Below are 16361 nucleotides of genomic sequence, written 5' to 3'. Positions count from 1 at the left end.
TTTTAAAGGAGGGAGCGAAGAGGCGAAGGTCTACTTTGTGGAAGCATGTAAAAGTATATGTAAATGCACAATCTTGTATAATAGCTCTCTTACTGCAATAACTCTGTATCTGTGTTGAAGCTTTGTTCATCTGCGCCAGTGAGAGAAAGTAGTATGATGGATAGAGCTCAGCCTGGTGGATTGATACAGGTGTAACGTGGCTCTCTTGGATGCTTGTATGCTCCCATGACCTGTAATATGCAGTATGATGAGGGTCCTCAAAACCTCACAACACTGCCTCTAGATAGGGTCATTCGTGTTTAGCATTGGCCACTTCAGATCTCCTACTACACGCTTGTCACACGGGAGACGTTTCAATTGTAATCTGCAACTTCACCACTACATGCTGCTAAATCCTACCCACAGATAAAGTACTGATTACTCAAGAGTCTCATCCCTATGCGATACAAGTGTTAAACACTTGTACTGCTTGATGAGATCACACAATAAAACACTGCATAAAACAAACACAGACACAAATAAGGAAGGAATTGTCTTTGTAACAGAGTGTTTGTCTCACTACAGGTCTCCTCGAGAGCAGCATGCGCCTGAAGCCCCACGAGGCCCAGAGCTACAGGAAGAAGGTACTCTGGGTCTCCTGGTTCTCCATCGTGGTCACGCTCATACTGGCGGTGGCAGCCTTCAGTAAGCATTTAAAATTCTTATTTATAGGCATTGCAACTTGGGCAGAAGTGCTTTAGAGTGACTTGTAAACAGTGTGTGTGTAGTAACAAGACTGTTTTTTCTCACTTCCCTGTTGACTAACGGCAGATGTTGTCATCTAAACGTCTGTTCTAGTAATGGTGCAAACGTAGTCTTACGATGTGAGGTTGGAAAAATGCTTACATTGTCTTACAAAGGAAGAAAAAAAAAAAACATAACTATAGTTGCATTCGTTATGTATTTGAAGTCAAAGGTCAGAAATACGACTTTTGATTTGACCAAAGTTCACGCGAACAAACTTTACATTTAAATGAAATATAAACGTTAAGCTTACATGGAAGGTTGTAGCAAAATATGATGATGGTCAACTGTCCAAAAAGCAAATGAGTGACTCAGGGCAATTCATTGTGAGAACAGAGAAGTTGGGACATTTAGACAAATTAACACAGCGACTGGTCTCCGGTGGAGCGGGGGCCTGCGCTTTCTTGCTTTTTATTCAGGAAATTTGGTATGGTGCATTACACCGTTTGATTCAAGGAAGCACTGTTGGTTCAACCATTGTGTTTGATTGAGGAAGTCAAAAACTATTTTAGCAATATATAAAACTTAACACAAGTGAAAGAGACATTTCTTGTCCAAAATGTGGCACAAAACAACAAGAGATGCAGTGAAATTGTACCGTTTACTGTGCGAGGTAGAAGCTTTAATCACATTTACAACAACAAACTGCAGACTAACAATAAACCTCTCAATGTGCTGCCTCAGGCCTGTCCTTTCAGTCACAGTCAATTCGCCCACCTCCTTAATTATCTGACTAATGATCCAACACCCAGGTTTATCAACTATTCTCCCCACTCTAAGGTGATGGATCCATTCCTAAAATGTTCATACTTCCATCCTGACAAATGCCATGCGGTACTTTCCAAGCTCCCTGCCTTTTGTGTGGCAATACGACTGATTCCTTGAAGGTAAATTTATCATACGAGATAATCTCAAGTTTGGGAGGATTCACAGAAAGCGGGTAAAGATATGGGAATATAAAATTGTCGATTTGTTCAGCATTAAAGGGGAACTACAACCAATTTAAACATGTGTACAAGTTATTTCTGTGGTCTAAGACAGTCTAAAAATATTAACATGAACAAATCTCTCCCAAATCCCAAAACTACAATGCTAAAACTCAAATGTGTGATGTCATCAAGTATGAATTCTGGAGCTGCTAGGCACTTTATTGGGAAAGATGTTCTGGATGAACTGAGAACACAACTAAATAATGAAGGTCAATTGGGTATAAAAAAACAAGAAATCAGTCTCCCACCATTGTCTTTGGCGCAGCTGAACACTTTATACCTGATGACATTACAAGTTTGATTCTTTCTCTGGTTTCTGGCTGTGAGAGAGAGAGTAGCTTGTTTTCACAGATATCTATTGAACTTTCCTAGGCCATGGAAATAACATATTGGAGTTGTTAATTAGGTGGTGTTCCCCTTTAAGGTAGGAGAAGAGAGCAGAATAGCACATCCCCAAGTGTTTTATGTGTACAATCTGATGTTTCTCACTGCTGATATGTGGTAAGCTGTGCCCCAGTAACCCCTCTGATCTTGTGAAACGATGTGGCAACAGTTTCACGCATTACATTGTCTTATGATGTAGAGCAGGGGTGCCCACACTTTTTCGGCTTGCGAACTACTTTTAAAATGACCAAGTCAAAATGAACTACCTACATTAAAACTGCTGAATATCTATTTATATATATATATATATATATATATATATATATATATATATATATATATATATATATATATATATATATATACTGAGTATACTTTATATTTACAATATATGTTGGCGTACCTTGCATAACTGCATGAACCCTTATGGCACAATACAATTCTGTACATTGTTGGTCATTACCTTACTCTGATGACTTGCACTGAATGGGATTGGCCAGGGTTGCATAATCCGGACAGTAGCTGCTGGTAGCCGCCTCAAGCAGACTTCAAATGATCATCAGTCATGGTGGAACGGTGTATGGACTTAATGTTCTTCATGTATGAAAAGGCTGACTCACATAAATAAGTAGAGCCAAATAATGCAGTCAAAAAGGTATCACATTTCCTCATGTTTGGGTACTTTTCCTCTGTGGGAAAACTGTCCATGAGCCCTGGACTTCAGCTGAATGTTAGCTTGCAGTGTCAGAATCTCATCCTCCACTCCAGACGAGTTCAGGTGAAACAGCGTTGCAATTTTTGATGCGAGTAAATCAACCTCAATATCTTCCCGAAATGTGCAGCACATTGTTGTAAATTGTTTGAGTTGCAGGTTTACTTTTATTGTGAAGTGCATGAAACAGGAAGTGCTTTTACTGTGAAGAGTGAGAAGTAGCATGGTAACGTTACGTGTCTGCTTCACGCTGTGTGTGCGCTGTTTACTCTGACAGTTTCAGAAGTAAACGTGTTCCGTTCAAAACCAGACGTGTCTTGGTCGTCAATTAGAAGCTCCACTTCACAACACACATAAGTGTAGCAACTGGCTCGAGTAAAGCAAAGCCTTGAAAGCGTTTGTCAAACTCTGACAGACACTTGTCAATCTGCTCTGTGTAGCGCGCACTGTCACGTTACGCACACGCCTTCCATTGAGTCTCCAGTTCTGACGCGAGGTTTTGGAAGTTTCCCAAATCATGGCGCTACAGCTTTAGCTTCTTTAGTATAAATAAATTGGAAGGCTAACTAATTAGCTCGCCGGCGTTTTGCAGTAGCTCGCGCGGTTGACTGCGCATACGTGGTGACCCGTGTGTTAGAAAATAAAGTGGCAAATGCCATGAGGACATCTCATTTTTTTTTGAATGGCATGCGATCGACCCGCACTACCTCCGCGATCGACTGGTCGATCGCGATCGACGTATTGGGCAACCCTGATGTGTAGAGGATGTCTAAGTTGTGCCACACTGTTGTGAGTGCAATGGGTGGTGTTGCTTTGTCATCCTGGCTAAGCATCAGTTTGAAGTCACGATGTGTCCCAATCTATTCAGACTTATCCTTGATGTGCTGACTAAGCACACTTGCTTCTTTTTTTTTTAAAGTGATGCAGCTGCATGGATTCACACTCAAAGTCTATAACAATACCCTGTTCAATTTGAAAAAAATATGTATCTCTATCTGAGAATCTCCACCCACGGATTGAATACTACTTTTGCAAAAGCGTGCCATATTTTTATCACAAGCCAATCAAAGCAGATTGGATTTTTTCAGCAGGGGTCTTAAAGAGACAGGCGCAAAAACGGAGCGTTTCAGACAGAGGGTGAATACAGTTGTATTCAGACAGTATAAGAAAAATAATGTGCTCTTTGATCAGTAAAGTATGTAAACATGTTCAAGTACAATCCCAAAATACAAGTTCTTAACATGAAAATTAGCATAAAATGTCCCCTGTTTATTTCACTCTCATGGCTCTTAAAGTGTCTCTTTTTGGCTGCTGATGGCAGACGCTCAAAAAACCCACTATGCTACTTGCCAAACGGATAAAGTTAGCAACTGGCAAACATATAGTGGAGAATTTAAAAGCTAAAGAGATATTTTTTCCTAGAAGTTAGCGGAAACACAAAACTAAGCTAAAAACAGATGATAGTTCGCCATATCAACTTAAAAGTTTAAAACGTGTCAGTGTGTTGTGTTCACAGACTGTTCCCATGGCCTCCAAGAGGTCAAAAAAATCTTTGAGTAAGATTAGAAATAGTTGTGATGATGAAGCTTTTTTTTGGTTCTTCATATGAAACTTAGGTGAAACTTTAATTAATATGAACACCGCCACAATTATTATTGGCATCATTTTCATTCTCCTCAAGCAAAACCATTGCAAGGAGGCATGGAAACAGACTGTTTCTTGTGTGTGAACCTTTTTAGAAAAAGAAAAAGAGTCCGAACACAGAGACTTGAACGGACAATGACCCACAAAAATGTGAACCACTGAAAGCGAGGGAGACAGCCCAGCTACTGGGAGACCAAAAGGGAAGAACAAGGGAGGGACTGGGGGTGCAGGGAAGTGTAGGCAGGCTCCCCCTCCGCCAGTCATAACTGCAGCCTCTAGAGCAGGGATTCCCAAAGTGGGGTGCGCGCACCCCTGGGGGTGCGCGAGCTGCCTCTAGGGGGTGCGCGAGAGGAAAAGTGTAATGGCGGTCTGATGGTGTAATAATATTAGATATAAAAAAAAAATGTAATTTTAATTTAAAAACTGTCAGGTGGGACATCTGAAGCTATCAGTCATAAAAGAGGAGAGGGACAGAGAGAGAGAGAGGAATCGGAGGCGAGGGGAACGGAGAGGTGAGTTGGGGAGAGACCGGGAGAAGAAATCGAGTCAGAGGAAGATGAGACGGAGGAAGGAGGAAGGGATAGCACAGACAAATCGGGAGCACATCGGCCCATCGCGGAGTCAAGGTGAAAAAGAGGAAACGAGAGTGAGCATCAGACTGGGAAAAAAAGAGGAAATATGATGAAAAGTATGTGTGTCTGGGCTTCACTTGTATTGGCAACGCAGATTCCCCAAAGCCACAGTGCGTGGTGTGCAGTGAGGTTCTGGCTAACAGTCTGAAGCTCTTATTTACGTCGCCACCTGAACACCAAGCATGCCAGTGCAAGTCAAAAGCCCCTTACATTGTTTATATCCAAATTGGAGGAGTTACAAAACAGCCAAAAACAACTGGAGTCTCATTCATGTGTTGGGTCTATAAATGACGCACTACGGGCTTCATATCTGGTTACAGAATAGCGAGAAAGGGGCTACCGCACACAATCGCCGAAGACGTGAGCTTGCCAGCTGCCAGAGAGATGGTGGAATGTATGATTGGGGAGAAAGAAGCAAAAAAGTTGGACATGATCCCGGTGTCCAACAACACTGTGTCGCGCTGCATCGATGCTTTGTCCGAAGACATCCTGGCTGCATTAGTCGCTCATTAATTGTAAATTAAATGTGATAATCTGCCTCTGAGCCTGTCCTCACATCCGTATTGCTCTTTAAAAGTGACGCCTTGTGTCACTGAAAGTTATTGAAACTTTGTTGCAGTGTTTCAGGGCGTTTTCACACCTTCAGTTCGTTTGCTTTGTTGCAGTTGCTCCTTTGTTCGGTTTGTGTTCACACTGCAACATTTAACAGCGGACTAAATCTTGTAAACAAATGCCACGCGCGAGCAAACTGTTCTCTCATTGGTCCGATTCTTATGCGGCTATGAAGGCTTAAAAGGCTCTGTTGCTTCTTTTTTTTAAATTTTTTTATTAATGGGGGGGGTGCGCGAACCCGGTCGGGATGTAGAAGGGGGTGCGCGGCCTAAAAAGTTTGGGAACCGCTGCTCTAGAGGACGGGTCTGCTGCACTTCGTCAGGAAATGAATAAATGAATGCGGAGCTACCGTCTTCACACACAACTCACCTGCTTCAACCCCGTGGCATCCTCTGCCCTCCTGGTGTTCAACGGAGTACACACCGCTGCTCTGCCCTCCGTGGTGTTTACGGACTACACACCACCGCCCTGCCCTCCTTTGTGTTCTACGGACTACACACGCCGTCAAGCTGCCAGCCCTCCGGTGTCGGACCACGGGCTCCACACCGTCACACACATTCTAAATAAAACCTGGTTATATTAACTTCTGTCTCCTGTGGTCTTGCGTTTGGGTCCTACCTGTGAACTCCCGTGACAGCTTATTTCTGTTGTTTTATATAAATAAGGGTCTGAGACAAATGTTCGTCCTAAATATTTAAGGCAGTATGGGAATTGCGATCTGGCATTCTATTATACTACACTTGTGCAGTGGTGGGCCGTGAGGGCCAGCAAGGCCTTCTCTGCTGGCCTAGACAGAATCACAAATAAATAAATAAAGCCTTATTTATTGCACTTCAGCCACAATTTAGAGTTTTTCAGTGGAACGCAGAGGCTCAAATAGATACATTTTAACATTGCTTTTTTACAGTGTCTTTGCATCAGAACACTTTCATTATACCTCTAAACTGGTCTGACTCACTGAATGTAGATCGTGAGTCTGCCATTTGCCGCGGCATTCTCCTCCCCTTTCGACACATTCTCACTCCCAACACATGAAACAGACGTTTGAGTCAGTGCCCCTCAGCTTCACACTTGTTACTCCTCTAGTGTCAGTTTTGGTCGTGTGAGGGACGGCGTGTCAGTTTCCACTTGTTACATGCATAGTGTCTTTTCAGAGTAAAATTTTGTCTCTACAGGAAGTTAGGTTTAGGCAAGAAAAGCACTTACCGGTCGTTAGGTTTAGGATAAAAATGTGGTTGACATTGTGGTTGACATTGACTAACGACTTACGTGATTAGCGAGTGATTTTAAAGTGTAGTCCGTTGAAAGCAAGTTGTGCCGAGACTGGGTTGACCCTTTTGCTATCTACACATTTTGCAAGGGCACCATCACAGCATCCTCTGCTTAGCCCTGCCCAAGACAATTGTGATTGGTTTGGATTGGAAGAAAAAATACAAACAAGCCAGAGTGTTTTTCCCCCCCTATACTAGAGTGATAATATGTGGAGCCAGACCTTTTCTTTCCTCAGCAACGTGGAGATAGTTCTGGCTATGCGAGACTGCCTCTGCTGAACTATAAAAAGCCTTCTTGTTAGAAATCCCAACCCAAAGCATGTAAGTAGCTGAGTAGATACTGTTTCATTATCAGGTATAAAGTGTTTTTTTTCGGAATTGTGTTTGTGTAATGCATTTCTATTGTGCTTGCTAAGCGGCCCACAGGAAAAGCTGTTCCATATTCAGAGTGGGGGGACAGACGGCACACCAACAAGGATGATTTTCAGATTGCCTTTCAGGCTTTAGGAGCTGGCCTGTGGACTAATAGGTTGCTGCACGATCAATCAGTGGCACTGCCAACAAGCATTTAATGTTTGAGCAACGAGATGGGGCTAGAGAAAAAGAAGGAGGGAGCAGGGGGGTGCTGGTGTAGGGTGATATAACAGAGAGAGGGAGGAAATGGGATTGAGTCTGGTGAAGAAAGTAGGAACAAGAAGTACGGTTGAGAAGGACGGCAACTTGGGGGACACAACCTTGCCGTGTGGTAATAAAAGAAATTGGATCTTGCGCGTGAAAGAGGAAGAAAGCAAAAAGGACTCACTTACTGACAGAATGTAGAGAAAGTTATGGAGTGACAGGAGGAGATGGAGGTAAAAGGATGAAATAAGGCCTGTTGGGAAGAAATGATTAAGCACCTAAAAGACAGGACAAAAGAGAAACCAAGAAACCACTTGGCCAAGACACTCCTCTCTTCTTCTCTCCTTCATGTTTGCCCTCTTGTGTCTCTGCAGTAGAGCTGTAATTGCTGTGATTCAACCCAGATACATAAAGTACACAGTTATAAATAAACCATAAATTTACGGATATCTATCTGTGCCGAGACTTTGTAGCTGCAGATGGAAGGAGCCGGGCCAGAGAACATTTTAAAAGTTTGACACGTGATAAGAAGGGCACAATAATGCCCTTGTTTGTCTCGTGGACTTAACGGACTTCATAGCCTGGTTGTATCCAGTAAAAAAAAGACCCAGTTCAGTCAGTGTAGCTCCATAACCATCCCTACTAGACCACATAATGATAACAGACCTAATATTAGAGCTGAACGAAGCAGTAGACTTCCAGGTCATTAAAAGTGGTCATGTTTACAGGGGAGACATCTTACATATTCCAGTTTACATTCTGTGTTTACGTCTACCTTGTTGGGGCTATTATAAGAGTAATTTAGGAGCCTCCATTTTTCTCCTCTTAAGCTCGAGCCCTATTTGTAGGCCTCTGAAAATGGCATACCCATACTAAGGAGACCACAGTTCTGTAACTACAAGGTCTATTTTAATAATTTTTGATGCTATAATCGGATAACACTTCGAGATTGTTCAGATGGGTAAATATTGTGTATATGTTGCTGGTTAATATAGTGCATTAAGATATTACACAGCTCAAATTGAAAATATTGAGGTTCGCCTGAAAAAAAAGAAATAATAATAAAAATACAATTTATTTATAGAGCGCTTTTCACAGACATAAAATCACAAAGTCCTTAACAGAGCAGAAATGTAAAAGCATAAAAAACGCAATGTGACCATAGGGTCAATAAATTACATACACAGAGAAAAAATAAAAAATTAAAACATCTTTTAAGAGCAGGTCTAGGACATGGGATTTTTACTCAAACGCTAGCCTAAAAAGGTGGGTTTTGAGCAGTTTTTTAAAAGTATTCACAGAATCTGCGAGGCATAGAGTCGCAGGCAGAGCATTCCAGAGCCTCGGTGCCACTGCCTCAAAGGCTCGGTCTGTCAGGATCCAGGATCCCTGTCTGACCTGTTCGGTGTTACCTCTGTTTCCCCTGATCTCCTCTCCTCATGTGTTCTGTCATTGTTATTGTGTGCCATGTGCTCTCTGTTTGTCTTCTGCCTCCAGACGCCTCCCATGGCCACACCCGTGAGTGTGCACAGCTGAGGACACTCCAGCCGAAAACCTCCTGCTGCCTGACACACCAGACTCAGGGCCCACTAATGAGTCCCCTGTCACTACATAAGCTCTGGCCCTGCAGTCTGGGGTTGTCAGGTCGTACCGTCTTTCACCCGCGTCAACCCCGTGGCGTCCTCTGCCCTCCTTGTGTTTACGGATTACACGCTGCCGCTCTGCCCTCCTTGTGTGACACGGACTACTCTCGCCGTCAAGCTGCCAGCCCTCCGGTGTCGAGCCACGGGACTCACACCGTCGATCTGCCACTCGGGTGTCGGACCACGGGCTCCACACCTTCACACAGTCTCAATAAAACCTGTTAATAGTAACTTCTGTCTCCTGTGGTCTTGCGTTTGGGTCCTACCTGTGAACTCCCACATAACAGAACGACCTGACCATAATGGACCCAGCAACCACAGGAGCAGCTACACTGTACGGCCCTAACAGCCTGCTGGAGGAGGTGAGAAGTGTCACTGCTGAAATTTCTCGGATTGGCTGTTTCGTGCAGGAACTAGCCCGGACAGTCAGGTCTCCACCAGTTCCAGCACCTGCACTATTCCCTCCAGTCCTTGCTCCGCCGGTCTGGGAATCCCCTGTGCCAGCTCCAATTCCCTATGACGGAACACTGGGGAAGTGCCAGGGCTTCCTGTTGCTTTGCCGACGAGTGTTTGACCGTCGGCCTCAGACGTTTGCCTCGGACGGGTCCAAGGTCGCCTACGTGGTTGGATTACTGCGGGGAAGGGCTTTGGACTGGGCTGCGAGAACATTAAGTTTTGATCGGCCTAATACTGTGGGTTAAGTGGACTTTGTGGTGGATCTGATGAGAGTTTTTGACCCTCTGGGGGACTCGGATTATATGGCCAAGCACCTTCTCAGCCGGAGAGGGAGCCAAGCAAGTGTAGCGGAACACTCGGTGGCCCGGCCGACTCCGGCTCCCCGTATTCGGACGGCATTGCAGCCAGCTCCTGTTCCTGCCACCTCTTCGCCGCAGCCAGCTCCGGTTCCTACCGCCTCTGCGGCACAGCTTTCCCCAGTCCCGGCCGCCGCCGTCTCCATACCGCAGCGACCTCCAGTCCCAGCCGCTGCCGTCGCAGTGCAGCAGCGACCTCCAGTCCCGGCCGCGACCTCCAGTCCCGGCCGCCGCCGTCTCCGTACCGCGGCGACCTCCAGTCCCGGCCGCCGCAGTCTCCGTACCGCGGTGACCTCCAGTCCAGGCCGCTGCCGTCCCAGAGCAGCAGCGACCTCCAGTCCCGGCCGCTGCCGTCCCAGAGCAGCAGCGACCTCCAGTCCCGGCCGCTGCCGTCCAAGAGCAGCAGCGACCTCCAGTTCCCGCCACTGCCGTCCCAGAGCAGCAGCGACCTCCAGTTCCCGCCGTCCCGGAGCAGCAGCGACCTCCAGTTCCCGCCGCTGCCGTCCCGGAGCAGCAGCGACCTCCAGGTCCCGCCGCTGCCGTCCCGGAGCAGCAGCGACCTCCAGGTCCCGCCGCTGCCGTCCCGGAGCAGCAGCGACCTCCAGGTCCCGCCGCTGCCGTCCCGGAGCAGCAGCGACTCCAGGTCCCGCCGCTGCCGTCTCGGAGCCGCAGCTATCCCTGGACCTCGCGGTCTCGGAGCCAGAGCCGCTCCCAGTCCCGGCCGCTGCCGACTCTACGCCAGCGCCAGTTCCTGCCGCTGCAGTGCCCGCTGCCGTCTCTGAGCAGCAGCAACCTCCCGTGCCCGCTGCCGTCGCGGGGCAGCAGAGACCTCCCGTGCCCGCTGCCATCGCGGGGCAGCAGAGACCTCCAGTTCCTGCCGCCTCAGCGCCGCAGCCCGCTCCAGTTCCTGCCGCCTCAGCGCCGCAGCCCGCTCCAGTTCCTGCCGCCTCAGCGCCGCAGCCAGCTCCAGTTCCTGCCGCCTCAGCGCCGCAGCCAGCTCCAGTTCCTGCCGCCTCAGCGCCACAGCCAGCTCCAGTTCCTGCCGCCTCAGCGCCAGCTCCAGTTCCTGCCGCCTCAGCGCCAGCTCCAGTTCCTGCCGCCTCAGCGCCGCAGCCCGCTCCAGTTCCTGCCGCCTCAGCACCGCAGTTTGTTTTTTTGCCTTTTCCACTCGGTGGTTACACTTGTCCTGAATAAGAGTCGTCACCAGTTATGAAAGCAGTATTATATGGTGTACGAAAATATGTTTTTTTTTCAATCATTTGTGTGAACCGACTCTGCTGCGATGTCTTTTCACAAGTGGGTCCCTGTCTTGATTGCTCTCATACAAGTACGCACATGCACGTGGGTGACGCAATACACAGTTTCTTTGCAATGACATTCCACTGCACTATGGGTTGCGGTATTACGTCAATGAAAGTCAACAAAGGCGGCGGAGGATTCAAAGAAAATCTGTTTTGCAGAGGTTTTATGCACTCAACATGCGTAAGACCTCAAGGATGCACAATGTGTGATATTGTGAGCAAATATCAATGTAAGGAGAAACTTTGTTTCTTCAAAGAGAACTCCACAGGGAACCTATAAGCAGTGGCATTTGCAACTTATTTCCTCAGTGAACTATTGGCAAAGGCGAAAATATCTCTGGTTTTGGTTACAATTGACTCAATGCTCCAATTTACTCGCAGAGCTGATCTTACTCTGATGTCATGCAATTCATTATTGGACACCGATATGCACCACAGAAAATAATTGCTTCACAAATGACTTAGTTGTTTGAACAGGTCTTTTTTTTATTTTGCCCTTAGAAAGTAAGACTGGCTCTAGCCAACAAGACCAAAACCAACAATGAGTTGGTCCCTATAACAAATACCATCTGTATATCCGAGGTCTGATATAGATATAGTGATGTTCTATCGATGAGCCAAACCATTTGGGTGACGTTCGTCACCACAAAGCACCATGTATATGTGGTGCCACGCACTCACGCTGTGACCAGCACGTTTCAATCCGTGGGTGGTAATAGTCTCCAAGAAATCCACTATTTACTCCTTTGTGAGTAACATTAGCTAAAAGCTACTGTGCTCAGCTGTTTTTTCTCCTCCTCTTGCTCCATCTACCTCTTTAATAATTAAACTTCATACGTGGGGACTCATTTCAGAAGATTAATGTCTCCAGAAGAAACAAAATGAGCTTGAGGCTGTACTGAGGAAAATACTGAGGGACCATATAATGGATTGTTGGTTTTTGGTCTTTTCGTGGGATTTATTGACAATAAGACAAATATGCTAGCCTTATCCTTTGAACAAAATGTGACTTAAAGAGTTTTCAGAGTGACGTGAATGAGATGGATTGCGATTCACACCATGAATAATGAAAGACTGTGCCGGACAAGAATGAACATGTTTGGAACTGAGACAATTCTGTCCGTAACCGCGACAGAACACATGATAATAATTATTCACGTCAAGGCGAAATGTGAAAATGTGCTGTAACATTATCAGGCTTTGTTTGTAGTCATTAGAGATGCATCTGTTGACTCCTTTGCAGATTCCACTATCTCATTTGCTGGATCTGAAAGAAAAAAAAAAAAAAAAAAAGCAGCCAGGGCCAAAGCAAATGATGATCACAGAAGGCCGAGGGTACACAATAGAGATGTTTGCATTCAGCTGCATGTGGTACCTGCAGGCCATTCATCATATCTGGGCGGTCACTGCATAAACACAGTTGTACCAATATCTGTCTCTCCCCACCTCCCTCTCTTGCTCCAATTCCAACTCCCCAATCCCACTCCCTTTCCCTCCTTTCTTCCTCTCCACCCAAGCCTCCTCCTTCGTTAGCTGTCACTCTCCAGCCTTCCCTCCCTCCTTCCACTTTAATCATACACCCAACCCCACCTACTGTCTGTTTCGGGGTAGAAAACACAATCATTTATTCATCTGTTTTCCCTCCCATCCCTGTGCAGTCTATTTTTACTGGTAAATACCAAGTTGCCATCGGGGAAGCTGCCAGGCTATGTGGCGTTTGAATGAAAAATCCAAATAATTTACTGCTTGTTCTCTGCAATCATGTTCAACAGTGCTTTTTGCGCTTTCTTTTGCCATTTTTTTGCTTTGCCTGTGTTCCCATTACCGTACCTACACTAGGTTTATTAATGACGTGTTTGTGCTTTCACCTTTCCCAGTTTCTATTTATATGTGGCTGTCCAGGTGTGTATCATTTTTGTGATTACTGGCAGATTCTAATAATCGGATAAGACTTAATCCCCCGGACCAAATGGTCATTATGTGTGATTGTGGTTTCGCTGCAATCCGCAGTGTTTACATGTTACTCTGTTGGTCATTGAAGTACAGACATGTACTACCTGCTTTGCAACACAAATACATTGAGGTGGACATACAGCAAAGGCACACCTAGAAATTACCAGCCTTTTTCTAGGCACTGATCATTAGGATATTTACAGTATTACTTTTATTCTAGCTTCGTCTCCTAAAATTGACTTTCACATACAACATAACTGCATTGTCAAATACATTTTGAGGAAAGCATACTTTCTCCCGGATTGCGTTCGCTTTTTGACGTATCACAAGTCCGCCTGCGGAAGTCCACGTATGGAAGAGGTCGGGCTAGATGGGTGAATCAAACAAACATAGGAGTTTCACCCTAGAGATTGCTCTCTGAAACCAAAAGAGACTGAGTGAGTGAGTGAGACAGGGAGACAGACCTGAATGACTATGAGAGAGAGACACACATACACAGCGAGAGAGAGACAGACAGAGAGATAGAGGGAGAGGAGTATGTGTGCGTGTGTCTCAGTGCCTCTGTGTTTATCAACATCACTAATGAGCTCATATAAACACCTGTGTGCTTGGGTGCATGTTGGTGATTGGAGCACCTGTGTGTTAGAGGCTACTTAAGAGAGAGAGTGAACAGTGATTTTCAACAAAACTACCTGTCAAACATATGCCCTTCATACCAAAACCATGAGACTAATCAATAAAATATGGATACCGTGAGAGAGATAAGACTCTGGCAAACGCGCTGATGTGTTTTTTATGTTTGTGGTGTTAATAATGTGAGCTCAAGCGCAATAGACAAAACTGGTACCGTTTGCGTTCTTTGAGAAATTAGTGGTCAGATTTGACATGGAGTCTAGTGGAGCAGTTGGTTGGAGTTCATGTCGCTCTGTGGCTCTTTGAGCCAAATGTGTAAGTCCGTTGGATTCCATAGACATCTGTGTGCGACAGCACAACATTTCTAAGCTGGTTGGCCAAAATGGTGTTTCAAGAGTAAAAATTGTGGGAGCTGGAGCAATTTGTTTGGAAAAATCACAGAATATTTTCCTGCTCTGCTCCACTCTGACGGTTATGCTCTCACTCTAGCTCTTAACGAGCTGCGCAATACACACCCATTATAAAATCTGAAACAGATGCAAAATTCTCCTGAAACTTAATCTGCGACTTCATGAAAACTGTGCTAGCTATCAAAATGTCCCTTTGGCTCAATAAAGTCCAGCGTTCTGTCTGCGTTTTGAACTTTGAATCATGTTTCTACGTTAATGTACGGCTCGTCAATATGGGCCCAAAGTTAAGTGTTGTTTTAGCTCTCTTCACGCCGCAACCCCATTCAAGTGAATGGAGAAATTTGGCTCCGTTTTTGGGGATTTTCGGGAAAACCGCTTGGCGAATCTCTCCAAAAAATAGATAGCACACTATTCCCGATCAGGCCGCACGTCTTGATGTATTTTTCACGCCGCTGTTGGCAACGCTGTGTGAGGAGAAACGTGCCAAACCTCATTTTGCTCTGTTTTTCGGGGTTTTCCGGGATTTTCCGGGATTTTCGGGAAAACCGAGGAGAGGCGCGCCAAACTGTTGGATAAATCGGATTATTATGATTAAGCCCGGTGGATAATATACAGTGTGCTTTGGCACAGGCAGTTTTACTGCCTTGTGCCACAAAGCCACACTGAATGACCATTTGTTTGTTTTTGCTCGTCGTCAATGCAACGTGTGATTGTCCCACTAACGCAGCTACAACCTATTTATCCGGGAATATATATACAAGAAATGCAGTCAACCATGTGGAACCCAAAATCCCAAGAATCATGCAGCAAGTTCATCAACTTCATCAACTATGCTGAACCGCTTGTTATGCTAACAGATAGACAGGGTGTTATTATCTGCCAGCTGCAGAAAAAAGAATGTTGTTATCACTTTAAAAGATGTCCATTCAAACTGGATTACTATTAACAGATGACCTAGGAATTTGGAGTGGATAATCTTTAGTGGTTAAACGTCTCATTCCTTGCCCATTGTGTGCTAAGGGGACAATGCTGTCTTTTTCAACCCATGATCTGACATGTGCTGGCACTGTATTTGCCATTTACTATGCAATGACGATTAGCAATTGGTCTGTGTAAAATGTACTGGCTTCAGCAGCACGGAGCATCACAATGTAGTATCTTACTGTTGACAGATTGGGTGCAAGGGTGGTTTGACTTCCCAGGGATAGAGTGGGGTCACTGATGTGTCTGATTATTTAAAAAAATATTTTTTATTGTATGATCTCTATACTATGAAAAGTAATGACCTCATAGAATAAATTGAAAGAGGTGATCTTGATCCATTTTCGAGCCAACTCTGGTGAAGTTTGTTTCATGGTGATGTGACTTTTCTATTCATTCAAAAGCTAAACTACTATTGAAGTCATCTGCTGATTTTGTGATGTTTTTATATTCTAGTACTAAATTACTTTTTTCATTCCTAATTCCATCATTAGTTGCAGTCTCGACGAACAATGCTTATAATCCATTATTTCTTTGTGACCATTTTGTGTCATCAGAGTAAGCCCAGTCACTCGGAAAAAATGTTGGCTGTGGATGTTTTTGCATTCAGTTAGTGCAAGTGACGTAGTATAGCGAACGTTATGTGGTATTAAAGTTACGTGGCATAATAAGGAATAAACAAGCAAGAAAGTAGCAATAGTGAATGGGTCAAACAAACACAGGACTATCGCCTCGGAGACCACCGTTTGTGTCGCATGTACGGTGACCAGATGTCCCGTTTTGTACGGGATTGTCCCGGATTGAAGCTTGGTATCAACTTAACACTTAAATGTTGAACACATCCTATTCATTTTCACTACAACACCTAAACTCTGATAATGCAGAATGACAGTCGGCAAAACTGTCCAATGAATGAGTTGCCTTTACCTCCAAATCACATGTTTACTGTTCAGTCTAAACTCTAAAGTAATAGGTTATGGTGA

At 45.0% G+C, this 16361-nt stretch overlaps 1 protein-coding gene across 1 annotated transcript in view; it reads left to right on the top strand.

Annotated features, from left to right (window-relative positions):
* Positions 1-581: 581 nt before the first annotated feature.
* Positions 582-16361, top strand: part of tmem163a (transmembrane protein 163a) — a gene marked incomplete at both ends in the record, with an annotated part of 91286 nt that continues 75506 nt past the window's right edge. Inside the window, one exon of the mRNA XM_079277118.1 lies at positions 582-684. Coding sequence (XP_079133244.1) covers positions 582-684 — 103 coding nt within the window. The remainder of the gene's footprint in view (positions 685-16361) is intronic.

This window comes from Melanostigma gelatinosum (genome assembly GCF_949748355.1).
Source record: "Melanostigma gelatinosum genome assembly, chromosome: 10".
In the NCBI taxonomy this organism is placed as follows: Eukaryota; Metazoa; Chordata; class Actinopteri; order Perciformes; family Zoarcidae; genus Melanostigma; species Melanostigma gelatinosum.
The sequence above is the reverse complement of the archived record's forward strand: the minus strand, read 5'-3'. Positions and strand labels throughout refer to the sequence as shown.